Source organism: Typha angustifolia, chromosome 1 (genome assembly GCF_048772165.1).
Source record: "Typha angustifolia cultivar Huaian chromosome 1, ASM4877216v1, whole genome shotgun sequence".
In the NCBI taxonomy this organism is placed as follows: Eukaryota; Viridiplantae; Streptophyta; class Magnoliopsida; order Poales; family Typhaceae; genus Typha; species Typha angustifolia.
This window is the reverse complement of record NC_133239.1, coordinates 9,007,319-9,035,263: the sequence shown is the minus strand read 5'-3', so window position 1 is coordinate 9,035,263 and position 27,945 is coordinate 9,007,319. Positions and strand designations below refer to the sequence as shown.

General features: G+C 35.4%; 1 protein-coding gene across 2 annotated transcripts; it reads right to left on the bottom strand.

The window, feature by feature from the left end:
* Positions 1-9: 9 nt before the first annotated feature.
* Positions 10-27,206, bottom strand: LOC140759739 (uncharacterized). Of its 2 annotated transcripts, XM_073096379.1 has the most exons (14): positions 26,889-27,206; positions 25,363-25,472; positions 20,521-20,583; positions 20,248-20,437; positions 20,009-20,113; positions 19,792-19,922; positions 19,061-19,607; positions 14,692-14,757; positions 14,521-14,597; positions 6,600-6,881; positions 5,648-5,987; positions 5,427-5,579; positions 827-1,363; positions 10-624 (listed from the first exon to the last, which is right to left on the bottom strand). In XM_073096379.1, exons 1-14 carry the CDS (start codon positions 27,168-27,170, stop codon positions 436-438), a joined length of 3,072 nt encoding a protein of 1,023 aa, XP_072952480.1. In that variant the 5' UTR covers positions 27,171-27,206; the 3' UTR covers positions 10-435. The 2 variants fall into 2 exon arrangements, with proteins under 2 accessions (XP_072952480.1, XP_072952489.1); XM_073096388.1 differs by lacking the exon at positions 25,363-25,472 and having other exon boundaries at positions 26,889-27,096.
* Positions 27,207-27,945: the final 739 nt, after the last annotated feature.

Below are 27,945 nucleotides of genomic sequence, written 5' to 3'. Positions count from 1 at the left end.
AGAATTCTATTTCTGAATCGTTTTCAGCTTAATTCATTGGACTACAGTCATGCAAACATAATCATGTAAACCATGCAGCTCTCACTCTCATATATTTCTCAATCATGTAAAAATAATTCCAACAAGATTCTATTGTAAATGTGGTACGTCACTACATCATTGTGAACACCACATCAGTCACTGCAATCACAAGCCCGAGGAACTAATTAACATGAGATTCATTACATGGGTTTGAGAGGGGGCCTATCGACATCCCTGCCTGTGCAAAGATAATCCCAGTAAGAATGTGGATATACAGCATGAAGTGGAACTTGAAGTCCTTTTGCTCATTTGGTTTCTGATGTTCGTTGCCTTTGCGTGCAAACTTGTTTTTCAATTGCCAGCACCAGATCAGATGAATGAAAAAATAGTAGCGTGTATGAAATACCATAGCATTCAAGGCTTTCGCAGTGCAGATGCTGCTCCCATGACCACAGCCATCACAAGGCCAAGGCCAGCTCCAAGAGAAGCACCAACTGCTGCAGCTGTAGTAGAGCTTCCCTTTTTCTGAGGTTTTTGGTTTGCATCCTCAGAGATCTCCTTTTCTCTTGCCAATTCGATTGACAATCTCTCACCTGCAAGTTCCTGTTGACGTATGCAAGGCAAAGGTCACAGTCAGGTGAAAATAAGCTTTAGCAAAAGTATTAAATGACAATAGCTAAAGGATTATATTAGAGGTGCCAAAAGTTAATAAGCCCAGCAACCATTGATATTCTCATAATCAATCTGGAATAGAAATTTCATAGTTGTTTTTACTTTTCTTAAGTTCAACCAAATAGAGAACTACCTGGAAAGCCACTTCTTCATTACTCCGGAGCACTTGATGTACAAGTTCACGAAGAGCTGTAACACCCTCAACGGGCATAACAACAGCCTTTCGCTGGAAAGGCATTAGAACAAGATTGATAGGAGAAAAATTAAATTTTGACACAGCCTCCTTCTTGCCCAAGATTTCATCAGATGAAATCAGCGACTGCAGATCACTACCAGTTGTTGGCATAAAAAATGGGCTGGAATTTAAAACTTTGGTCATATTGGGAGATGCTTGATATGCTTCCATAGCAGATGAGATCAACATGTTCTGTTGATGTGCACTGACTGAAAATTTATTGGTCATGGCAAAAATCCAAGGGATACCAAGAGCCTTGGCCTCATTTAAAAGTAGTGAAAGGGCTGGCTGTGGCGGTGAAGTGTTAGACTGGTGATGGCGTGGTATCTTCTGTGATAAGTTATGCACAAGAATAATTAGGTCCGTCTTCCTGCTGAGATCACGTAAACCCATCTGCAGTTCTTCTTTGAATCGAGTGGCCTCTAGATGTAAATCCTGTAGAATGAACATCATAGATTATATTCAAAGTAATATAGACAGATGGATGTCCACTGTACATCAAAGTACGAGTAAAATCGGATCAGACAGCTGTCAACCCACATCCTGATCTATATCTTTGCTCTGGATAGAGATATTAGAAGAATAGCAAAACGGATATTGATTGAAACAAAAGAGACATACTCGTATTCTGGAAAGATAAAAATAAGTCAACCAAGTACATATTTTGTATGCATGAAAAAACCTCTACATATTGCATCCCTTTGAAAAGACCATGCTAGTTAAATAAATTTTAAGGTTAAAAAGCATAAAATATACCAAAGTGATACAATAAATACTAGTCTACTGGAGGATTATGAAAGTGTGATACTAAAAAGGAAAATAACATCAACTGCAATCAAACAGAACACTAGAAAATTTGCAATACCAACTCCTCTCAAGCGTATAAATCCAAATCAAAACGAGAAGAAACCGTAAACCCTGCACTAAAAGCATTCTTAGCCTCACTGAACCATTTGCTGAAAGGTAAACATGGATTCAAGGAATAAAAAAGAAAAAAATTGTTGAGCAGCTAGCTGCTAGATCAGATTACTAGTATACAAACACCTGTTGTAGTTATTAGCACCAAAGATTTAAATTCTCTTCTGAAGCTGCTTCAAAGGTAATATAGTAGTTTTGAAGTTTAGATAAGCAACTGTCATCTGTTTGGCTAGAACTGGGAAACAAATATGAGCAATAATTCAAACGTATTCAAACCCCAGTTACATATCAACTAGCAAAATGCCCCAGATATCTTGCAAGTGCCAGTGACCTACATGGTTGATACTTCAATTGCTTGATACCAACTCCTCAAGGCATATAAATCCAAGTCAATACAAGAAACCAAAGACTGAGCTATAATTTAAACCTATTCGAGCCCCTGTTATTCTCCACCTTGGCATTCTATCAGGCATCTGACCTACCATTACTCTCATCGCTATTGTTTTCATCACTCTGAGCACTGGCATTGCCAAAAGAAGCGGATACCTTCTTCAAAGTCGAAACAGCCCTCATGGGGCTTAGAGGGCACCTTTCCCATGCTCATTTCCTGGGCAGCATTGGCTGTGTACTTCTCAAGGACAGAAGTGCTATGGACAAATTCGGCAATGGCATCATTGCGCTGACAAAGAGCTGATCTTGGCACAGAAATCCCCAAGCCACCAAAGGACAGTAATCTCATCTTCCCAATAAGTCAGAAAAGTTCCCATCCACATCAGCTTAAAGTCTATGCTGGTCCTTTAAGTTTTTTATTTCACAGTATAAAGACTAATTTTGGGAGCACTAATATGATACATCTAGCTTAAATTTGCTAGCTATTATTTATAAGGGTCTTTCTACGTAGATCTAGCATTTTGGTGCTAGATCTATAAATTATATTCTTTAAAATGTAAGAATCAAAGGAAAATTTGATTTCCTCCAAAACTTCCCCCAAACTTTAAAAAGAATATTAATATGTCAAATTCATTCAAATTGAGTTAAAATTAGTATATGAACATATTAAATTAGCTCCATATGAGTTGATTTGAACCCACATTTTATAATTTTTAGCTCAGATTTTAGTATTAGTTTAAAAAAAAGAAAATCTAAAATTAAAATGTCAAATTTATTCAAATTGGGCCAAAATTGAAATAGGAACATGTTAGATTAATTATTAAACTATTACCAATTAATAAATATATTCAATCATATTATGTGTTGAATTATGTTTTTACTTGACTATTGTTTTATTTTTTAATAAAATAAATCATTTATAATAGGGAATTTAATAAATCACACCCTACATTTTATCTATTTTATGATTCACCCTGTCTTTGAGGTTTTTATAATTTGATCCCTACTTTTTCCTTATAATTCTCATTTAACCCTCTCCATTAATTTAAACGGTACTAGTAAAGTAATATTCCATTATAATATATAAAATTATTTTTAAAAAATCTAAATTATCCATATCTTCCTTAGAGGAGGGGCAAAAAGGAGGAAAAATAATAGTAAAGATATTTTAGTAATTTGGCTGATATCAATTAGTTAAAATAACATCAGAGTGTTAAAAAAAAATTATAGAAAAAAAGGAGAGGGCAGATTACAAAAGTATTAAAGACGGGGTGTGAATCATAAAATAGATAAAATTTAGGGTCTGATTTGTAAAATACCCTTTATAATTATCTAATCATAAAAGACTCTAATGTAGACTTTAATACATATATTCAAACCAAAAACACATAAAGACCTAAAAATTATATTAGAGGCATGCCACTAACACGCAGGGGCATATGATATTGGCACGACCCGGACATGGAATCGGGTCAATTTGGACTAAATCAGACCCATTTTCACCCCTAACTTCAAGTATACCATAAACATGTAAGTATTGGAGCTGCTAATTTAAAAATACTACTCTCTACACTTCCAGTAAATATTTTACTTATAGCATTTAATTTAAACCAACAACAAACCACTGGCCAACACGGCACGATATGGCAAGTACAACGGCACTTGTCGACCTGCATGGCACGGCATGACAAGTGTCACGGCACTTGCTAGCCATGCCATAAAAGAGGGAGAAAAAAATAAGGGACTACTCACCTTTGCGTCACAGTCGCCATCACCGCTCGCCGCTCACCCAAGCTCACACCCCCGATAGTCCAGATCCGCAAATTTAAGTTTTTAATCTCTCTCTCTCTCCCTCTCTCCCTTTTTTCCTCCCTTAAGCTCAAGCTAGGCACCCGTTGAGGTGTCAGCTTAGGCAACGACGACTCAGCAAGCGATTATTGACGACAAGCTCAATGGCGAGCAGCGAAACTACTAGGAGGGGGGCCGTGCGGCACCCCTCGTGCCACGTACTTGTACCCCGCCAGTATGGCCATCTATGATTTACACAATCCATATCTTATAGACATGGGGTTACTATCTAGAATGTAGAAGTTAGATCAATGCAAAATATAGAGTAGCAAACTAGCGCACAAGTCGATGTTTCTAAATAAATGTATGAGAAACAAGAGAAGATTTCCTACTTCCTAGTTCTCTGCTTTTGAAGTTAACATGCTGCATTGTTTAAACTTTTTCAGATTAAACCACATACTGGAGGTACATATGAGAAGAATGTTTTGCAATACCAGAGGGATCTGTAACAGTCCGTCAAAGTCATTAAAATTCCTTGATGATCCCATAGAGCTATCGTAATTTATAAGGAGCTTCTTAGTCCTGGGACAGCTTCAATAACTAAAGAAAAATTCAAAATAATAAGATTTAAAAATTCTAGGGTCGTCAATTGAGCTCATTGGTCGGGAACAGATCATATTCTGTTCAGCTAGAACTTTTGCAGACATCAACTTACTAATAGGTGAGTTAAACATGAGCCAAAGTTTTAAGCTCGAAATATAAACTAGCCAAAAAGGAGTAAGGCCCAGCTCGCTTGTGTTTGGCTCGATATAGCATGATTTGTTTCACATAACTTGTATGTTGAAGTTGAATTCCCTCAGCCACTAAATTCCATGCTGGAAGTTTACTTTTCATTGATTGACATCTGCGTTAAATTTCAAGACAATTCTGTATATTTCTGACCATGCTTCTTACAACTTTTCGGAACTTCCTAACGCATCACTCTACTTAATGTAATAAACAATAAACAATTATATAAAGCAAAAGCTAGAACTTCAGTTTTGTTAATAAATTAGTCAACTGTTCATTCTCAAGCAGTAAAGGACAAAAGTTGACATGTCATTTCTAGCAACTTTAAGAATAATTTAAGTAAAGGAGTGATCAAGAAACTGTTTGGCGCTTCAGCAGCTGGAAGGTATCTAAGTAAATACCCAGATGCCAAAGAAAATTAATTTAATGAAAATGTTTTCCAATGATACTAGAAAGTATAAAAATGAAGACCAAGACTTGAGTAATTTGAAAAATATAAGAATTCAAATCGCTGCCAAAAACTGATCCATAAAGGTACTTGCTTTCTGTACTGTTCTGAATGTACCAAAGGAAATTATGCCAATCATATAAAAATGAGGTAAACTAATAGTACCTGCAAGTTTACACCTGTTGAATCCAGATAGCACACTCCACCTGTTACCCCTTCTTTAATATCCACATGTGGATGAATAATTTCAGGATAGGCATTTTCTCTTTTGCTAGATTGACCTAAAATTGATCTAAATAAGGAAGTTTTTCCAGAACCCTGCAACCAATGAGATAGAATTAATATTTTGACAGATACCAAATGGTCTATGGCAAAACAAAAATTACCTCAAATCCAAGTAGCCGCACCCTCCTTGTTCTCAAATGAACCTCTTTACTTGCAGTAATGAAATCACTAGTACAGTATATGATAAAACGATCCAAACCATCAGAACAGCCTTTTCTATCATCAAAAGGAGACCCTTTTTTACACTCTGAAATGGAAATGGAACACTCTGTCACTGGGGAAGTGTATATAGGAAGCAAATTATCTTGGACAATAGGATACTTTGGTGGCGATTTTAATGGAGCACCAACTAAAATCCGCATTTTCTGCAAAAGAGGTTGTACTTCAGGATTTGATGAGTATGGAGGTGGTGGAGGTAGGGACTCGACAGCAGTTGAGCACCTATACATGCCATAAAATGTTACACATCTAAACAATGATAACCAAGACATGGAAGAGGAGCATTCAGTTTTCTGCTAGAAAGTTCTGAAGTATGAACTGAACCAAACAGGTTCAATAGAGAACATAGATTCTGCATAATGCTAGATCTACTACTGTAATATTCATTCATGATAAATTCTAATTGACCCATTTAATAGAATAAGAATAGCTGATTAAGTTTAAGATGAAGACATGGTGCAGAATATCGAGTTTGTAATGAAGTAGACAATCATGTTGAGTATATTGTCTAGGGACATGTTTATGCATATAGGGAACTTATAAGAGGGTAATTATTTATGCCTGCTTTCCAGTGAATCACAATGAGACAAATGAGGGATTTATCAGGGCAATATAAATTAAATGATTAGTATTATTCCCTCTTTATATGTGAACGATCAACTAATAAATTGAGGACATTATCGTACTGTTAACAGCATTTACATTTTAAAGGACTATGTGACCCATGAACACATACTGACACAGGAGTGTATGACATGATTTTTGGCAAGATGCAAACAATCACAGATTTGACATTTGAAGCTAATTAAATCTTCAGAAACAAGGAGCATGTACCAGCTTCCATTCACTTGAGCCTGAACAAGGGTACACAAGTGTAAACCATGCCCAATAATATCAACTTTTAATGGCTCTGAATTTTTATCACCAGGAACACCAGCCCATCCAAGAGGAACAACAGAAGTCGCTGTTCGAATAACAGGAGGCTCCACAATATTGCCAAGTTCTACAGAATCAGAAGCTGCCAGTCCAAGCAACTGTTGAAGATGTGGAAATTGTGGCAATTGTTCTATTCCCATAAAGGGGCCTACGTTAGCAGACATACATAGGTCATATATTCTGCAAAAAGAGAAATAATTAGTTTGCATTTTCTTCCTAAGAGATACTGACAAAAGAAATGCAGAATTAGTGATAAAACAAGAAAGGTTGAGAAGTTCTTTAGTTATCTTTCACGGTTAACAATACATGAGCACCAGCTGAATGAGAAATTAAGTTTGCTATCTGAGATGTCGAGTTTTCTAAACAAGTAAAAGAAGCATATGATCGAACGTGATGGTTTTGACACAAACCACAATAGAGAGGTGAATTTGGTACAAGGTGCTAGTTTGTCAGTAGCAATGGTTGTCAGCAAGCTCATTGACAGTAATCATTGCTTCAGAAATAGGAACAATAATGATACAAAGCATAATTTGCTAATAGATTAGCCATTCACACCATAAACCCAGCCAAATCTTGTTGGCCCTTCTCTATGCTAAAGAGCCATCAAATTTCCATACCAGATTAATGACACAAGATTATAGTATTAAATGTATTATAGTGACCTAATGGATCAATGGAATAACCTAAGACAAAGACTAAAGTCTGCTAGTGACTACGTCTCTCAACTTAAGGAATACATGATGAGGTGCAATGTCATCAAAGACGAGAGAATGACTTTGAGTTGTTTCAGGCATGGCCTTAGTGAGGATATTAGGCAGAAATTAGTGTTCTGCGAGATAAATTTGTTAAATCAGGCATACAATTTTGCACTGAAAAAATGACAGTCACAAAAACAACAGCTGGCTAGGCAACCTAATTGTTGAATTCTTTTCACCATTGATCTACTTGGAGCTGGATCACAAAAAAATATTGATACCTCACAAATATAATCAAAGCACATTGCCCACTAGTCGAGACAGAGGCAAAGGTCCGCTAAATGACATTATGCCATCAAACTATCCCGGTCAATATTACAAATGTAAAAAAGTGGGTCATGTGGCCATGAATTGTCCTACTAAGGCCATATATTTTGAGTCTTCTTTAGTTTGAGGTTAAGCCCCGAACTCGATTAGTTAGTCTTATTTCTTAGTCTTAATTTTTTGGAGAGTGAACTTGGTTAGATATGAAAAGGATAACAAGATTTTTATTTACTAAACTAAGTTAGGGATCTCTGAACCAGTTTAAGAGGAGAGCAAACAAAGCCTTGGGGAACAGATGAAGACAATGGAAGAGTACAATATTGACAAGCAAGTTTACGAACCAAACCTTGATGACAAGCAAGTTTACAAACCTAACCCTGAATTTTATTGTGTTTGTTTATAGATGTAGAGCTCTTAAACCTTTAGACTTGTTTCTTATGTCATCACATGCTAGGATCTCTGAGTCTGCAAAATCATTTACATATCATGTCCGTTCATTACATCAAGAGATCACTAAATGAATCAAAACTAGTAATTTTCAATATAAACTACAAGCTTATTGCCGTAAGCATATTAAATAATTTTCTATTGGAGACTGTCATCATTCATGTCATATATGAGTGATTTCCATCTAGAACCACAAGGAAATTGCAAGCTCATAGAGTTCGAGCTTTCCAAATATTAAAATGGATAGATCAAATACTTGTGTCATTGACATTCCTTATGATTATGGCATTAGTTCCACTTTTAATATTGTGGACTTAGTCGCTTACAAGAATCTTTTGCCTATCCCAGATGACCAATATAATAAACATATCCCTGCTCTACCAAATAAACCTATTTTTGACCCTCTCACTTCCTCTTTTCCATCTACACAAAAGAGATAGATGCTATTTTGGATGAAGAGATAATATCTACTATGAAAGGAAGAGCTCACTATTTCCTAGTCCAATGGAGAGACTATCCAGATTCAGATAGCATGTGGATTACTCATGATGAACTACAGCAGATTGATGTGGATATATTGGAGCACTACCTGAGTCACCTGCAATTTGATTCAATTAAGTCGAGTTTCTCCCACTCCGAAAGAGTTAGTGCGGACACATACCAGATCATCAATCAGACACGTGTGCAGTCTCAGGCCACCTAGTGACACTTTAGTTGGGTGACAAATCATGAGGTAGGGAATGTTGAGGATATTTTAATCTTTTTTCTGTTATCAGTATTTTAGTTCATTTGTCTTTTTAGGGTTTGCTTATATAAAGGCTTATTATCTTCTTATTTGAGATTAACAAATATTTTTGATATTACCTTTATTTCTGTTGGTGGATTCCAACAGCCTGCTAGTGGATTCTACGGGATTACTTTTGTTGGTGGATTCCAACACCCCGTGGATGGATCCCACAGGTTCGTTCTTCTCTGTATCATTGTCTTACATCATTTAGAGGAATGTTTGTTGACACTAGGAATAAGATGATCAAGCAAATAATGGTCAATGAACAGAACATTAGCTGCTAGAACTTAGGGTCCTGTTTGTTTTGGGTTTAGGGAAGGTCCCTAAACTAGTCTAGGGACCCCTAAACGAGTTTAGTAACCAGACACTAAAATAACTTTATTTTCCTTAATTAAGTTCAGTACTCAATAAATAACTAAATAATAATATATAAATTTTATTATTCTTTCAATTTGATTCCAGTTTTACCCTTGACATTACTTACATCTATCTTTAATGTCTTATCAATCTTATATCTTCTCTCTTTTCTCCTCTCTTCTCTCTTTCAAAATACTTAAATATTTATATTGTAAATATTATGTCTCATGTAATGAGAACTCTAGAAATAAAATAAAATTATAGAAAAATAGTGTAAATAATTTGAGCGGATAAAAATTATTTTTAAAATATTTTTACTAATAATATCTTTTAATGTAGGTTTAATAAAAAATTATATAAAATAAAAGTAACTAGTCGATTATTTAAAAAGGTGTAAAACATTGTTTTACAAGCTTAAAAATAAATTTGCGGAGTTAAGGTTAACTAAATTGGCTAATTTGCGGGCCTTAAAGGCAATAAAAGCATGGTTTCCAGTTTCGACCGATCCCGATCCCAGTCGAAACTAGCCGGTTTGCTAATTTCAGCTGGGGTTTCAGTTTCAGCCGATCCCGATCGAAACAGGTGGGAACAGGTCGGATGTGACCCGGATCCGACCGGGAGACATCAATACCCCCACCTGCCTCTCTCTCCCTTTTCTCTCTTTTCTTTCTTTCTGTCTCTCTCTTTTCTTTCTCTCTTTCTCACGGGTCTCTTTCTCACCGACGACTGAGTAGATCTCCGGTGACCTCGACCTCCAACGACATTCTCCGACGAAGATTCAACGACCTTGGGTAAATTTTTTTTTCAGTTTTTATTTTTATTTTTTTTATTGTGCAGCAACTGCACCTGCTGCAGGTGCTACTCTGCTGCTGCAGGTGCTGCTCTGCTGCTGCAGTAGCACCAGCACCACTGTTGGTGCTGCTACTGCTTATGCAGTTATGCTGCTCAGCACCTGCCGCAGCAGCATTATTGGGTCTGGTGTTCCACCTCATAAATTTTAAATTATTTTATATTTTATTTTGATTTTTAGTTATGTTTTTTAGTTGCAGAATTAAAATATCAATGGCTCCAAAAGAGAAGTCATATGATACCGACATTAGGTGGCAACATTACAACACTATTGGACAAAATAAAAGACGTGTTAAATGCAACTGGTATGGAAAGAAAATGATTGATGGTGTCAGCCGTTTGAAAGAACATTTAACTGAAAGACAACGAATATATTAGCTTACACTCAAGTGTTCTTAAAAGTTATAAAGCAGATGTTGGCTCATTTAATTGGCAAAAAAAAAGATATAAACAATCTACACAATAAAGAGTCACTGGTTTGTGAAGAATTGATGCATAATCCTATACACATTGATGATAATAGCAGTGAGCAAAGTGAGAAGGATGAAGAGGAGAGACGGATGAAGAGGGCAATGAAAGAGAGTAAAAATATGCATAGAGAAAAAAAAGAGGTGAGAAGAAGCACTGGTGGTAACTTTCAGAGATATAGATCAGTTAATATACGAGAAGAGAGAGAATATGGAGGCAGCAGTTCTACCCATAAAACTGGTGTTACAGTAGAGTCTGAAAATATTAGACCAATGGATATATATCTTCAGAAAAAAATAGGTCTTTCACAGACTTCCATCAAGACAGCTCTCAAAGGAATTAAAAATGTAAAGAAACACATTAGTAAGGCTATCTCTAAATTTTTCTTTTACAACCATATTCCTTTCAATGTAGCTGATAGTCCTTACTATCACACTATGGTGGATGCTATACAATCAGTAGGGCCTGGTGTTCCGCCTCCTAGTTCAAATGATATTGCTACTAAATATCTTGACTTAGAGGTAAATGAACTTCATACTTACATTGAAACATTTAAACGGTATTGAGATGAATTTGATTGTACAATGATGTGTAATGGGTGAAGTACACAAAACAGAAAAAATATAATTAATTTCTTAGTGTATTTTGGAATGGGGACAATATTTTTGAAGTCTATGGATTCTACTGCTCATTTCAAAAATGCAGATTATATTTGTCATTTGATAGATGAGGTGGTACAAGAAATCGGTGAAAAAAGAGTAGTCCAAATAGTTACTGATAATGGGGCAAATTATAAAGCTGCTGAAAATTTACTGATGATAAAAAGACCTTATTTATATTGGACTTCATATGCTGCACATTGTATTGATCTAATGTTAAAGGATATTGCAAAAGAGCCTGAAATTGACGTGGTCATACGTGAAGGTCAGAGATTAACAAATTTTATATATAACCATAATTGGGTTTTTAATTTACTCAGACAGATGACTGGTGTAGAGAGATCATCAGATCCGGCGTTACTAGATTTACCACTCACTTTTTAGCCTTGGAGAGCATCATGCGCTACAAGGATGATATTATGCGGATGTTTACATCACAGGAGTGATCTATAAAAATTAAAAATATGAAACTTAAAGATAAATCTTTAGGTGAAATTTTGAAAAATATAGCTCTTAGAAATACATTTTCGGATAATATACAATTGTCACCATAGTATTTGAACCTCTAATCAAAGTATTAAGACTTGTAGACAGTGATGACAAGTCTGAGATAAGTTTCTTATATGAGACAATGGACATAGCAAAATAATCAATAAAAAAAATGTGGGCCAAAGTTATAAGAAGTGGTGGAAGATGATTGATTCTAGATGGAACAAACAACTACATAGAGATATACACGCTGCTGGTAGGCATGCTTTTAAGTTTTAAGTTTTAATTTACTAATTTACTTTTATTTATGAATATTTAAAAATTTGAATACTTACAAATTTTTAAATTTCTATAGGGTATTTTCTTAATCCAAGATTTTAATTCTCTAAAAATGTCAATAATGATAGTGAAGTCTTATTGGGGGTTAGGAAGGTAATCAACAAGCTTGAGCCCGATATTCATAAACAAATCCTTTGCGATAAAGAAGTGAGTTATGATTCAATTAAATAATTTTATTATTATTTATTTTAAATTTTAACTTTCAATATAATCAGTATGCAATAAGCTAATAATATATTTCTGATTTCAAATGGAGAGATATAAATTGAGAGCTAAGCAATTCAGTACTGCTAAAGTTGTAGCAGCTATATCTCATAACACTCCGGCTGAATGGTGGTCTATCTATGAATAGGAGGAGGTACCAAATTTGACGCCAGCAGCAAAAAAGATTTTAAGTCAAACTATGTCTCCATCACAGTGTGAAAGAAATTGGACTCCTTTCTCCTTAATCCACACAAAAACACGCAACAGATTGATAATGAAAAAATTGGAGAAGTTAGTTTTTTATCATTATAATATAAGATTAAGGGAGAGAAATTTAAAAAGAAAGGCAGAAAATGAACAACTGATTGATTTAAATTATGTTTTTGATAAAGAAGACCCCTTGACTCCATGAATCAAAAAAATAGAGAACAGGTTATTAGATGACAAAGATAACTCATGAAAAGATGAGATATTTGGAGAGACCACGACGAGGATAGAAGCTGGTACGAATCGTTCAGCAGCGAGAGATAGTATACCTACTAGTACTAGTTATAGTCCTGATGATACATATGGTGGTGAGATTGTTCCATCTACATTTGTTAAGAAAAATCAATGAGGCATAAAGATTGAAGACAGAGAAACTGAGGATGTATATACATATCAGCAACGTCGTCATGAGAATATTGCTTCCTATAATTATGGTACATCGAGTATTTATTGTTTGGAGTCATCACAAGATCTATATACTAGTTATTATCTTTAGTGTCCTCAGTATTCTCAGGCACAAGATCCAAATGCTGGTTATTATCTTCCTCAGACGCAAGTTACACAATAAGATCCATACAATATGACAAGTATGATGGAATCACTTTTTGGAGCATCAGGTTCAGACATCAATATTTACAAACTTATGATGATGAAGACTATAGAAATTTACGAGAACCAGCTCGGTATTCATCAAAGTTTTAAATTTTGAGTAAGTTAATACATTTTTTAAGTTTTTAGACTTCATATGTAAGTAATTTTTGTTTTCTTATTCTTTTGTCATTTTTTCTAAATTTTTCTGCATTTTTAAATAATATTTAAAATTTTATATAATTAAAAAATAGTTCGATCCGATACGAACAGCCAATACAGCCGATACGTATCGTTTTTCTAGACGACTGATACCGATCCCGATCCCGATACTAGGAACCTTACAATAAAGGCTAATTAGCTGACTTACAGAAAAAACCAGCAAACGTTGTTTTGTGGGCTTAATCGCTCCTAGTGTGTTTAATTGCGGACTTAATTTGCGGGCTTATATAAGATGTAAGACAACAAATATATCTCCTATATTCATTTAAGCCAGCAAATTATTATTATAGACACTATATAAGCCTGCAAATAATTTAAAAATTATACTTAAGCCCGCAAATGACTATTATAGACACCACATATTCATTTTAAGCATGTAAATATATTTCCCATATTCATTTAAGCCTGCAAATTAACTTAAGCCTACAAATATATCTCCCATATTCATTTAAGCCTGTAAATAATTTGAAAATTACACTTAAACCCGCAAATAACTATTATAGATACCACATATTATTTATAAATTATAATAATGACTACCATCATTACATGAGAAGGGTAATTGTGTCCATTAAATTTACATCTCATCTATTTCTCTCTAAAACAAACACTTTTTCACTTTTTCGCATCACATATAAATAATAAATACACTCTTAAACTAGTTCAGAACTAAACATTAGATTACCTTAAACTAGTTTAAGGTACCCAAATCAAAACTAAGAAATGAGACTAACTAATCAAGTTCAAAGCTTAGTCTCAAACCAAACACGGCCTAGAAGACTAATTGTTTGATCTGAATGTAAGAATCCTTGGATTATGAGAGATGTATCAAGAGTGATAGTTTGCAAATAATATTTTAGGCATTCAAAATTACGCTCCCAGGATTATGAGAGCTACCCAGCCAAACTGTTATTATGTCTAAGAAATAGGAGATCCCCTCTTTGCAAAACTGGCATGTTTGAAGTAATCAATTGTGAGTTAAAGATAGAAGCAAACATACAGAATAGAATACTATTAATATTGTCTAAAAACTTATACAGAAAAAAGTGTAGAAATTTGTGCAGAAAAAAGTCAAAAATCTTTCATGGTAAAAATGTTAATGTGAAAAATAGGCAATTTCTTACTTCTGGAATCGGGACCTATATGACTTCATTGAATGTGATTGAAAACGCTCCTTTAATTCTGTTATAACAGACCTCACCTGTAAGTGCCTTTGCCAGGCAAAGCACTACGATGAGAAGATAAAATTTGCAGAGCTTGAAGAATATATTTAGAAATATTGCAAATGCTCGTACCGATGTCATTTTGGAGTATTCTGCATCAGAGAGCGACTTTACAATTGAATCTCCCAGGAGGTAGAGCTGAAGAAATCAAAGTAATAAGAGTACTAACAGATAATCTTGAATAACCACTTACTTTCACACTTACAAATTAACATACAGAAATAATGACACTTAAACCCCTGAATTATTGTCTATTTTCATAAAGGCCCTCTCATTTATTTTTCATGACACATAGACACCTTAATTTTATGAAGACTCCAAAATGCCTCTTTCACTAGTGTTAAATTTTTCCATTAAAAATATTACATGACTATTATGTGATTTATTTTAGGCCCTATAAGGACCATTTTACTCTTATTTTAGAGAAAAGATAGAGAGAAAAATTAAGGGTAAGAAGATTGTTTATCGTTTTTCGTTAACATTGTCAGGGTAGTGAGATATAAGATAGTTGAGGGGGTCAAAGTATCACAAAAAATAAATAAGGAGATCTATGTGAAAATAGGCTCTAGTTCCTGAGATTTACATGTAATTAACCCTAAAATAAACCAAAATAACAACATAAACTGACTGATAAATAAATAGATGTAATGCTATAAAATATAATAAAGAACCACTCCTAATTTTTCATTTTTCAAAATAGAGTCCAAAAGAACGATGCATCTTAAATTTTGTTGAAAACTGATCCAGGTGTTGGTTTGATCTTCAACCAATAAGCCATGCCAAAACTAACTCTCTCCACACAAATTTGCTTCATTTTTTTATCCTTACACCTCTTTTTTTTTTTTTTGATATTATTACAAAAAGAAGTTATTAACCTAAAAATTTTATATACTGAGTACTAAGACAAAAGCTTGAATAGCTGCTTACTTTCACAATTAAAATAGAGAAGTTGGATTGACATGTCGATCAGCACGATCTGCACAAGTCTATATATATCATACCAGTGTATATCAAAATACTAATATAGAAGCATTATCTCAATACTCCCTAATGGGCACCCACACCGCCCGTGTCACTTAATAGTGAGCATAATTTACTTTAAGAAATCAAATTAAGGTTTTCTTATATCCTTTTGATTCCCCTTTCCCTTTGGTGATTGACTTGTAAAAATTATACTTACAAGTTTTAAAAACCAAAGGAAATCTTCAGTTTTCCAAAGTTAATTTCTCCAATATAAAAGATCTAAAATTACTAGGGAGAATCATCAAACTAGAATCCAATTTCATGTGTTACAAATATATCTAGTGTTAAATGACTTCAATTTAACCCTTAAAACCTATTTTAAGACTCTACAAAGCAAGGTATGAAGTTTTGGTTTCAATTTCAATCCATAGAAAAATAACAAAATATTTCAATATTCCAATTGATTTCAAAGTTTCAACCAATTTCAGAATCTTGGATCGGAGTTTTAGTTCTTTCGATTTTGATTATCTCAAAACTAAAAATTAGGAACACTAAGAATTTCTTTAAAAAATAAATAAAGCATTTTAGGATTTTTATTGTAAATATCAAAAGATGGAGGGGGTTTCTTGAAACTTGAAAGAAACAGGAAATCTAGAGTATAGCGGTCTAGAAGATATAACCATAGTTTAAAGTTTCAATTTCGGTTTTGGTTTCGGTTACCTTAAACAAAATGTTTCGATTAAGTTTGCTTGTAATTTCGGTGTCTCAGTTTGGACTTCTTTTGGCAAATAGGCTTCTTTATCTTATTTTCAATGCATTACACAAGATCTAATAGCATATAAGCTATGAGATTGATATTCGGTTGGGTACAATTTGGATTCAAGTCAAATCAAGTTTGGTATATAAAATGTACTTTAAAGAAACATTGTTATTAGGGTTGTTTAGGTCAGATGCTAGCTTTTGGGAAAGTTTCAAATCAGATTGGACCAAAACGCAAAACATCTCGGTTTGGGGCAAAACTTCAAACCATGATCTCAAGTTCTCAATTATCAATTTATCATCGAATAGCCTAAGTAGTGCCAATAAAGAAAGAAAAATGAAAAGGAGTAAAATGTAGGGTCAATATTGTAGCTATAATATTAATGCCCATCTCTCTCTCTTATTGGATGTTTCCATCCCACACACAGTCCAGGAATTAAGGGTGTGTTTGTTTTAAGGGATGGGATAAGAGAGGATTACATATGCCTAGCTTATCCCTTGGCTAATCCCTAGGGACTACTAACCCAGTCCTCATTTATATCTTTTGTTTGCTTTAGATTGGACTATGTGAGGGATAACAATAGTTTTTAACTTGTTATATCAATTTATATTACTATTCTCATGGTTATATCAAATTACATTACTATCCTCATTACTTACCCCACTTTATGGGATATGATATTCATTCTAGATTTCATATCCGGTCCAATTTTTTTCATTTATATGGGATCTATGGGATTATTAATCTAATCCCTCCCCTTGTGTCGCATAAACAAATGCACCCAAAAAAAAAAGGAAAACTAAGCTAAGGAGGACTATTGTAGCCCCCTGATTAGGGCTACAATTATGCCACAAGGTCCTATTCTCTAATGACATTGTGCATGTCTGACAACCATTATTTAAAAAAAAACTTCCGCTTTAATTCCTAGATTCCCACTTTAAATAGAATATAATTAAGCTCATTTAGCGCCTAGGTGACCATCTTAGCATCTCCTATCATATTTTAATGTCTAATTGGCTCTAAAATTCAAAGTTATTGTATATGTTGATGAATTAGTGGATTCTAATCAACAATGGCCGTGCCAATCAGAACGGAGCGTGCCAGCGGCATACCGGCACGTGGCATGAGGGGTGTCGCACAACACCCCTCCTAGCGGCAATCTGCTCGTTATCGAGCTTACGTCGTCGCCGACCTCACCGCCGTCATCGCCCGTCGTGCAAGAGAGCTCCGTCGAAAGCATTGTCACGTCCCATGCGAGAATGTCCTAGCCTCAACCCTAGCCCGAGGGAGAAGACCTCGAGTGGGTCAATGCGGGTGAATAAAGGGTTAAGTTGCGGATCCAAAGGCTAGAGCATTCTCCCGTGGGACGTGACGATGCCTTCATCTCCGGCAGTGAACAACAACAGCAAGCGGCGACGGCGAGGTCGAAGAGTGAAGCGCCGCTAATATCCCTCCTTTTTTTATCTCTCTCTTGCAGCACGTGCCATGCCGTGCCCTGCCGGCTAGTGGTTGGCACGGCCATCCATGATTCTAATAGCTTATATAGCTCTTAACAAGAATGTATTAGTATATTGTTTAGCTTGTATGTATAAATTTTAACTTTCTATCTAACTATTGTTTCTTTTATTTGTTTATTTTTTAACCATCTTGAATTCTAAGTAACCACCTAGGCGCTATATAATCGCTTGTCCACCCATCTACTGCCTACAGTTTTTTAAACCTCATCAAAAAATAAAAATTAAAAAATTAAAAAATTAAAAATTAAAAAAATAAAAAGGCTAAAGTGATTTTTTCCTGTACTTATTTCTTTTGTCTAACTAGAATCTTCTTTGTTCCGTAGTCAACGAAAAACACAACGAACGACATCGAAGGGCATCTCCTTTGGTTTTAGACACACTTTGAATGAAACAAATCAAAACTCGACTAACACCTACTGTAGTTGGTTGATCCTTATAGCTTTTTGGGTTTCAATGTGTTTTTTGGATCAGGTTTCGCTGTACTTATTTCTTTTGTCTAACTAGAATCTCCTTTGTTCCATAGTCAGCGAAAAGCACAACGAACGACATCGAAGGGCATCTCCTTTGGTTTCAGACACACTTTGAATGAAAAAAATCAAAACTCGACCAACACCTACTGCAGTTGGCTGATCCTTATAGCTTTTTGGGTTTCAATGTGTTTTTTGGATCAGGTCCGCCCCAAAACATATCGGTCTCAACTAACTTTTAACCATGCTTACAGAGATTTTAAAGATTATTTGTTGGACATATTAAGGTCATATAATGTGCTAAACAGCAAATCATCTCGACATGGCACATGCCGATATATGTACTATGCCATGCCAGGTCGACAATTACCCATGTGCCTCTGGCATGAGGATCCTTGATAGAGCAAACTAACAACATGAATTGACCTTCATGCATAGATGTGCATATATAGTTATATATATGAATTGACCAAAATAGCTTCTAGTGAGTGAAAAATGATCCAAGTGTTGGTTTGACCTTCAGCCTGTATAAATATGTGTATATGACAAGTTAAAACCAAAGAGCCACGGAATGAATACAACAACTTCAAGTACCATTTACCAAGAAGAAAATGAACTATAGAAAAGTTACTATGAAGGGATTTTAGAAACCGTTTAGTTTCATATATTTATACCTCATGAGCATAATATAAGCCCATAAGAAAGAACAAAAGGAAAAGGAGAAAATTACCTACCTGCCCAAATGGTACATATGAAGGTAAATAAGGCACTTTACGCCATCTCCTAGAATCTTCAACTCGAAGGTTGCTTCTTCTATTTGAGTAGCTACTGTTTGGTTCAACAGGCACTTGATCTGTGTCAGGAAAAGGAGCTAGAGAGATCCCTTCAGAACCCTCCTGTATTTCAAGAGACTGGGCCTCTGCTTCTGACTCATCATCCTTAGACAGCAAACTATGGTCCGTCTCTGAGGATGCTTCCCTTTTAACAGATCTTAAGTTATCTAAATGCTTCCGAACTCCCTCCAAAGGAACGAGCCTTGAAAGTCTCCAGAATGATGTCTGAACTGGGCCAACTCCCAGAACGAGTTGTTCACCATCATTTTCTTTTGGCTTTCTAGGACTCTGCACCTTCATAGTATCTTCAGGTTTTGCAGCAGTAGATGTTTGCAGAGCCTGAGCATTATAGTGATGAAAATAGGCAGGAGATAAAATTCGTGGCACCAGATCTTCTGGTATGCAGTAGCTTTTGAAGTAGCTTTGCCATCCTTTCTGATGAACATAACTAAAGACACAGATAAAGAACATCAGAAAATGATTTTACTTTTATTATTTTTCATTAACTAGCTGTGCAGCTTAATATATTTAGCATTAAAAGTGACAAGATAGTATTACTCAATAAAATTTTCTAACAGCTGGAAAAAAATTGACAAAATAATTCCATTTTCACTTGGTGACATGAAACCTACTCTCTCAAAGCAGCATTCCCAACAGGTGGCTGGGAAAAAGTGATACACTTCACTTGAACTTCTCCTTTTTCCTTAGATAGAGTAGAAGATGCCAGAAGTCGCAAGATTGCGAGTGTAGACAATGCGGCTACCTGCCATTAGCAGCAGATAGACAAGGATCACCATGAGGCAGATAAATAACAGCTCAACTGCATCTGACACAGTAGATTATACCTACCGCACCACCAAGCGAATGCCCACAAAGAACAAGCTTCCGATTCTTTTTCTGCGCAAGCTTATACAACTCCAATGCAGGAATTCCCTTTGCGCGAGCTAAGAATCCCTAGAACATATATTTAGGAAATAGCACTACCATTCTCAGTGCTCTTCTAACAAAATAAGATAACACATGAAGCAATCTTCCAGACTTCAACATTACTACAACCCTAGAGTGTGTAAATTAGGAATACAGCATACCCTGTGTGCAGCAGGCTTTGATTTCTTCGATCTTTTTGGTTTTCCCTGAATAGAATTGGCAAAGTTGTCTTCAATCTTCCTTTGCATGTTGCTTTGGTCATTTTCAGAAACATCAACCAAATCAAAATCTTCATTGTTATCCTCATGGAATATGGCACCTTGGAGTATATTTGCATCAGCAATGACATCTCTACAAAAGTAGGAACAAAATTTAAACAGATAATGCGGCAGGTTTGTAAAGTGGATGCTTGTTTGTTTCCAGATAATGCTTACCTGTATTGCTTGGTTCCAATAAATGTAGCATACAATGTGTCACCAGCCTCAGCTAAAAGATACCTACAAAGTTTAAGGGATATACAGCATAAATATCAAAAAAAATAAAAAAAAGTACAGGTCGTAGTAGTGTCATAGTGTGAAAAATTGTCATTGATTGACATATAGATTCATTCATTCCATACAAACTAAACATCCAAAAGAGAATGCCCAACCGAATATCTAATTACTAACTTTTATGATGCAACAAAATAAGATGCTGGGATTTGTAAATCATGGATGAACTCCAAGCTTGAGTGTTGTTCAAATCCAACATAGCATCCAAGGTCGAGATCTACAGAAAAGGAAACTTACCAAAGATAAGGAAACCATCTTAAATGGCTGAAATGAAAGGTTTTCTCCTGACCCACCTTAAATTTTTTCTTCCTTAGCTACAATGGTATATTTCAAACTGGGAAGAATTTTAGCAATCCAGTTTTTATTTCACAACACTAGAAGAATAGGGAACTTCCACATGGTACATGCTACACATGTGTATCAATTATCAACAATATTCATATATACCCTCTGCATCAGTATCGAAGTTCAAAAAATAGGGAGCTTCCACATGGTACATGCTACACATGTTGATCAGTACGGTCAGGATGAGAATCACTGGTCTACTATCTACTTGTACTCATGTCACATTGTGTCAACACCAGAATTAATAGATGAAAGTTCATAGCAAGTTCCTCCAATAGGGTCTATTTGTTCAAGGGAACTGAAAACCTTGTAATCAGAAGTTCCTTTAAAAGTAAAACTGTAAGTTGTCTGTTTCGGGAGGAACTGCCTACAACTCTTTAGTCAATCTGCTAAAATCCCTGACGATGTGGACCTAAACTTTGCATGAGAGGGGCCAAAACAAATTTGCTTACTAATGAGGTGTTTATTATTTATCTAAAAAAAATTATCCCCAATAACTAATAATTTGCAGGTGGCAAAATTTACCCAGAAATCATACTTAGTGAACCTAATTAAACCTTATCTAAATGAGCTAGACTCAAACACAACTAGGCTCAACCTAAAACGACCTAACTCAGCCAAAATCAAATCAAATATTAGCTCACTTTTGCATGAACCAACAAAATCCTCCCTCACCCCTCACCCCTCACCCCTTGCTATCTCTCTCCCTTATGATCCACTGGATTTTCTTGCAGAGCCATAATAGCTGAGATTCTTCCTCTTTTTTGGGCATTGGGGGCAACAACCGCAGGAAATGGAAAAAGCCTAACTACAAGAAGTTCTTGGCCCTGCATATTGGTGTAAGTTGGAACTTGGAATATTAAGCTATTGACATGCAAAGTAAATTTGATTAACTTGAAACATGATGTTGCTTATTTTAGACCTTTAAAATTACTCGTGTATTATTAATTATTGAGCTTTGGATTTTAAAATCATGCTTTATAGGTTATGATTTTCCTGGCTTTTCTAACCCGAAGATCTTATCAAACAAGACCACAAATGTAATCTTCTTAGCCCCCATTTATTTTAGGAATAATTTTTTCTTTATTGTGGAATATAACCTCTTATTCCAAAATAACAATTAAACATCATAACAATCATATTCTAAAATATAAATACATTTCATTAACATTACATATTATACCATACACTAACATAATTACCAATTTATTATTGACATCAATCACATCAATCTATTTTATATCTAACCAAAAAAAATTTATTATAATTATATAAAAAATATAATTCATTTTTTCCATCTTTTTCTTCACTTTTATCATATTAAAAGTAATTATTATTATACCTTATTCCAGAATACTAACAAACATAAGAATAATTATTCTTAAAATAAAAGCCTCATTTTTGGAATAACAAATAGGAATACCTATTCTATAATTGCCTTTATTCCTAACATGAACGAGGTCTTAGTCTTTTTATATAAGGTTGACCAAAATTCCAAAAATAGAAGAAAAATTATCATGGATATTGAATATCATATTATTCTTATGGAATTTCCATGCCTCTTGTCCCCTTCTTCTCGTCTTTTGTGGCGAGTATCGCGTTTTCTTTTCTCTAGTCCACCACTATCTAGGTGAGCTTTTATTTTTATTTTTTTTTCCCCCACAAACTAGATGGGTTGATTTTCTTTCCCCCAGAGTTAGGTGAGTTGCTATCTTTTCCCTAACGGCATAGTGAGTTATTCTCTCTCTTATCTATCTAGCTATGCTAGTATAGAATGGGTAATTAGAGACGGAAAGAAAAGAGATTCTTTCAGGCCTTGCTTTCTCTTTCATATCTGTAGATCTATGTACCTCCTGTTTTTCATATCAACATGTTTCTTTCCCTAAGCAACATGACTAAATTAGTCGAGCTAGGAAGGGCTTCGCTGCTTGAAATAGGTTTAGTCAAGTTCAAGCTCCACTGAGCTTGCCTCATCGACTTAGATCCCAAAAAAACCTACTTTTCATTTTGATAATATATAATTGAGATCTGAAATTCCACCAAGGATAGAACAGCACTAGCCAAAAATTATCGAGAACTAAGGTTGAAACATATAGATGAAAGTTGAAACAAAGATATTGAATATTAGGATCGAGGTTGATCACCTCAAAAATGATTATGTATTAATGATATCGATCGTATTGATCATTCGATATCAGATTATTTTTAATTATGTAAAATCTTAAAACTTATTTTAAAATACAAAATCCTAAAAATTAAAAATATAAAATATAAAAATATAAATTGCTTACATATAAAGTTTAAAAACTAAAAAAATATTAATTTCTCAATATCTGTCTCTCTCCCACTCAGTCTCACCCACCCTCCCACTCACTCTCTCCCACTATCCTCCAACTTATCTCTCCGCCTTACTTGAGAAAACTCTTTTATTCTCTTCCTTTCTTCTTCAACAAACTCCTCTCTCCCTCACACACTCCACTCCCTCCCTCTCTATCTCTCTCTTTGTTGCTATAGTAGAGAGGGAGAGCAAAAAGGAGAAGGAAAGGAGATGTACTAAGTGTTGTGTTATCGGATTTGTCCGAGGAGCCCGCTGGATGTCTACTTTGATGGATCTATGTTGGAGGACTTCATTAGGGAGGAGTATGGAGAGAGAGAGTGAAGGTATGTGGACCTCTTCTCCGAATCTTCAGCCTATTTCCACTAAGCCATATTAGGTAGTTTCAGCCGATCTAGTCGAAACCTATCTGATATGGCTCGGGATCAACTAATCTTGACTGATACTCCACTGAAACTAGTCAATTGACTAATTTTAGGGTGGGATCGGCCGATCTAGCAAATATTCTATTGAAACCATGGTTCGCCAAATCAACTAATCTGAACTCTCTTTCTGTCTTTTACTCCTCACTTTCTCTTTTTCTCTCCTTACTATATAACCATTGCTTCTCTTCCACAAAGATCTAGCTCAAGGAACTTCGACAATACAGATCTAACTCCAACAAACTCCAACGAACTCCGATATATAATTTTTTAATTTATTTCTTTATTTTTCTCTCAGTTTTTTCATTTCTTTCTCTCCCTTATTCTTCTCTTTTCTTCTTCTTCTTCACTGCACCATGATTTTCTTTCTTTTATTTAATTTTCTTTCACTCACTCTCTTTCTAACTTATTTTTAATTTTCATTGTACCATAGTTTTTCCTTCTTTATTTTTCTTATTTTTAATAAAAAATTTCCTACATTTTTTAATAATATTTAAAATTTTACGTAATTAAAAAGTCTGATCCGATCCAAGCGATCGATACGGCCATACGTATTGTTTTTTTGGAAAGCCGATCGCAATCTCAATCCCGATTTTTCGAACCTTGATTGAAACTAGTCAATAGACTGATTTCGGGGTGGAATTGACTGATCATGATCCGTTCCAACCAATCTCAATCCGGATTTACTAAAAATGAGAACCTTGGTCGAAACTAGCAGGATTGTTGGTGTTGACTTTTGTTTTGAACCAACTTCAGCTAAAATTGTTCCGCTTCAATGCAAATTTTCAAGTTCTTCTAAGGAACAAATTGAAACCAACCAAACTCAAAACTTCAAACCATGTAGATAATGAAAGCATGCACCCACAATACCACCTGCACACCATATACCATAGGAGATAGCAAGTTTCCTTGAAAGGAGAGGTATATACTATATAGAGGCTTATTCAAGCCAAAGATCTCTCAATGTGGGATAAACTACTTTCTTGCAAAATTGGATGCTCAAGAATAAATATCTTTGGCTGAAAATCCAAATGCTAGCCACCTAAGTAGTTAAAAAGCACTCTATCCACTCTATCCAACTACGTGGCAGAGAAAGTAAGCCTAGCCTACCTAACAATGTATTTAACTTTTGCCCTTACCATAGAGGGGCATTCTTGTTTTTTCACCTTTTCGGTCAACAGTGCCAGGGGGTCAAAAGTTTACAAAAGTTTAGAGGGTTGGAAAAGATTGATAGCTGTATGTCAAAATAGGCAATAGTTCAGGGGGTCTCGGTGGAATTATACCTACTTTTCCTCAACCCTAATATCATAAATCACCTAGCAATTAGCTCTAGCCTCTAGCTTACGGTCAACTTATGTTCCAAGGTCAAAAGAGAAACCAACTTTTACACAAAATGTGCCCAAGGATTCATCTCTCTAATTAGAAATATATAAGATATATTCTTTATTATACTAGCTGAATGTGCCTAACTGACATAGATCAATGAAGACTTCATCCTGAACTGTTAACCTTTTAAATGGGCCACTATATATAGAAAATCAACATAAATCAGAACTGTCAATTAGCAAACTTGCAGCTATTTGAAGTCAAAAATTATGATAATCAGTAAGAATGCCAACTGACCGATGAGGTACATGATCTAAAGAAGGTTGCACTCGCTCGAGAGAAACAATTTGGCCTCCAAAGTCAGATTTGAACTTGTTAATATATCTAATCATTTCAGAAGCTGGCCGCTGTAATACAAAAGAAAAACAGAACAACGAATAATATCAACAGCATGTGCAGATAAAATTGTCACATAATTTATTTTCTTTACCTTAGAAGATTAACAAATCAAAATCATGTGAAACATTCATGGACGAGTTACTGATTCTTGGCATTGATAGACAGTCAGTAGAATTCAAGTTTCAATTACAAGACCTAGGACAAGCAGATGTTTGACTGGATAACAAAAGAATTAAACTCCAGGTATCACGTCCTCTATACCGGAATGTAGATATACCTAATTTTCCCCCTTGCCTGTTAGTATATGCACCTAAACTTACGAGTTACGAGCATGAGCTAGTTCACGTGTCTGAATCTAATTTATCTTAGCTGATTGTAAAATCACATACATATACTCTATAAATGCATAACATTGCTTGTTTGTTATTTGTATTGATCACATTGAATGTTGAGTTTCACCATCTTCCACCTTTTCCTTCTTCTGTGCTAATTTCACTGAATAAATTCCTTGATCCTGACCAGTTCAGCTATTAGAAATTTAGAAGAACCTCGGTGTGCACCCTAAGGTTTTGTTTATATATTAGGAAAGTGTTATTCACCTGAACCGCTGCACAAGGAGAACCGATAACTGTCTTGATCATAAGGCAGATACATAAGCTAATATGATTTTTTTCTTTCATAAATAATGATTTGCCCAGAGTTAATTAAAACCAAGTAACTTGCTAGTCTAATAACTCTGTGCATGGCATCAAGTAAATCTAAAGAGGACTGCTCTAGCTTCCCAAAACATCTTTAAACCCCCTTTAGATGCTCTACTGTGCCGGTTTCTAGTGCAGCTGTAGCAAATATCGTTTTTCATCTCTGCCATGTCATAGGCCAAGGCATCTACAGTAGGATGGGATGAAGCTTTTCTGCACTTCCCAATCCAAAACCTTTGCAGTTCACGACAGCTGACACCACAGTTGGACAGCATAACTAACCCAAACTTTCAGAACCTGTCCATCATTTTTGTCCTTGGTGGTTTTCTTGGAATAAATGAATTGATAATCATTCACCAATCTTTGCCTCAAAAATCAAATCTTAGATCAACAATCCAAAATTCACGGTCTCCTAACCAAAAAAAAATGAAAAAAATAAAACACCAATTTGCTTTCAGAATTAACGTTATCAGATCTTGTTAATGTTTCTTTCACAAAAGAACTTTGTTCGTCCTTCAAATAATTGGTGACCCTCTTAGTGTAATGGAATTAGTCATCATTCGCCATTTCCTCCCTAAGTCTTACTATTAGTTAGTCCTGCAAAAATATTTGCCCTCAAAATTACATTTTTACGTCATCAATCCAAAATTGATGGCACCAATTTGCTTCAAAACAGGACCAACATCACCAATTCCTCTAAACTCGAAAAACCAAAGGAAAGAGAACCTTATAGACGCACTCGGAGAGAACCATGGAGCAGAGAACTTCTTGGAGATCAGCAATGGACTCGACATTGACGGCGCTGCAGAGGTCTTGCAGCTTCCGGCGCCGGCGCTCGTACTCCTCCCTTAGCCGCCGCTCCTGCTCCCTCCGCCCGCCGCCACCGATGACGAAGCCCTTCCACGGCAGCCACTGCAACTTGGGAAGCGGCGGCGGATGCCACGCCGCACCAACCCTGGCTGCCTGATCTTTGATCCACGACTCCACCTGGCTCCGGAGGGATGCCATCGTGAGAGAGATGACAAGAGAGGCCGAGAGAATAAAAAGAGCAGCTTTATGTTCTCACAAGCAAGCATATTCGCGGGGCCAATAGATCTGAAAGTGATTTAGGGAAGCGGATTCGGATTTTGATTGGTTGCGGTAAGTTAGGGATCCACATTCATTTGCGCTACAAAAACAATTTATTTCTTTCCTAACTTTCTAGAGTTATTTGCACTGAAAACTTACTAAATTTTCAATTTGGCAGCCCAGGATCATTTTCGGTTCTCTTGCACTTAAGGTTTTTTTCATATTTTTCTTCCCACTTTGCCCTTCCGGTACTCAAGTATTGCTGTCCCGTTGTAGAGAGAGCAATTATTAACTTGAAATAAAAAAATAATATTTTCATTATCTTCCTTCGTACTTGAAGAACGAAAAAGCGTTTTGCTAGGGGATATTCATTGTAGCCATCGTCTTCTTCTACTCTGGGGTTTTCGCTTCATCGTGTCCCTCATAGTAATCTCGTCTAAGGTTCCCTCTAAAGGTATTCTTCATCACCAGTAAGTAAGCAAGATCTTTCGCTCCATTTTATTCAACTAGTAACATTGAGGTTATTATTTAAAATTTTTCTCTTAAATTATTGTTGAAGGTCTTTGTTTTTGTCCGTATTCTGCAATGAAGATTTTTTTCTAGTTTATAAAGATTTGTGGGGCTATTTATTGAGAAAGCCTTCTTAATTTTGTAGGACCACCATTTTTCAGTGAATATGAGAATATACAAATAGTTGTGATGTAATGTTGATATT

Excerpts from the sequence above, each read along its gene's own strand:
- LOC140759739 (XM_073096379.1), bottom strand. The coding sequence starts at position 27,170 with ATGGCATCCCTCCGGAGCCAGGTGGAGTCGTGGATCAAAGATCAGGCA. Across the intron at positions 25,473-26,888 it reads TCTCCGAGTGCGTCTATAAG|CGGCCAGCTTCTGAAATGAT; the intron begins GTTCTCTTTCCT and ends TTTGTATTACAG. Across the intron at positions 20,584-25,362 it reads TTAGATCATGTACCTCATCG|GTATCTTTTAGCTGAGGCTG; the intron begins GTCAGTTGGCAT and ends TAAACTTTGTAG.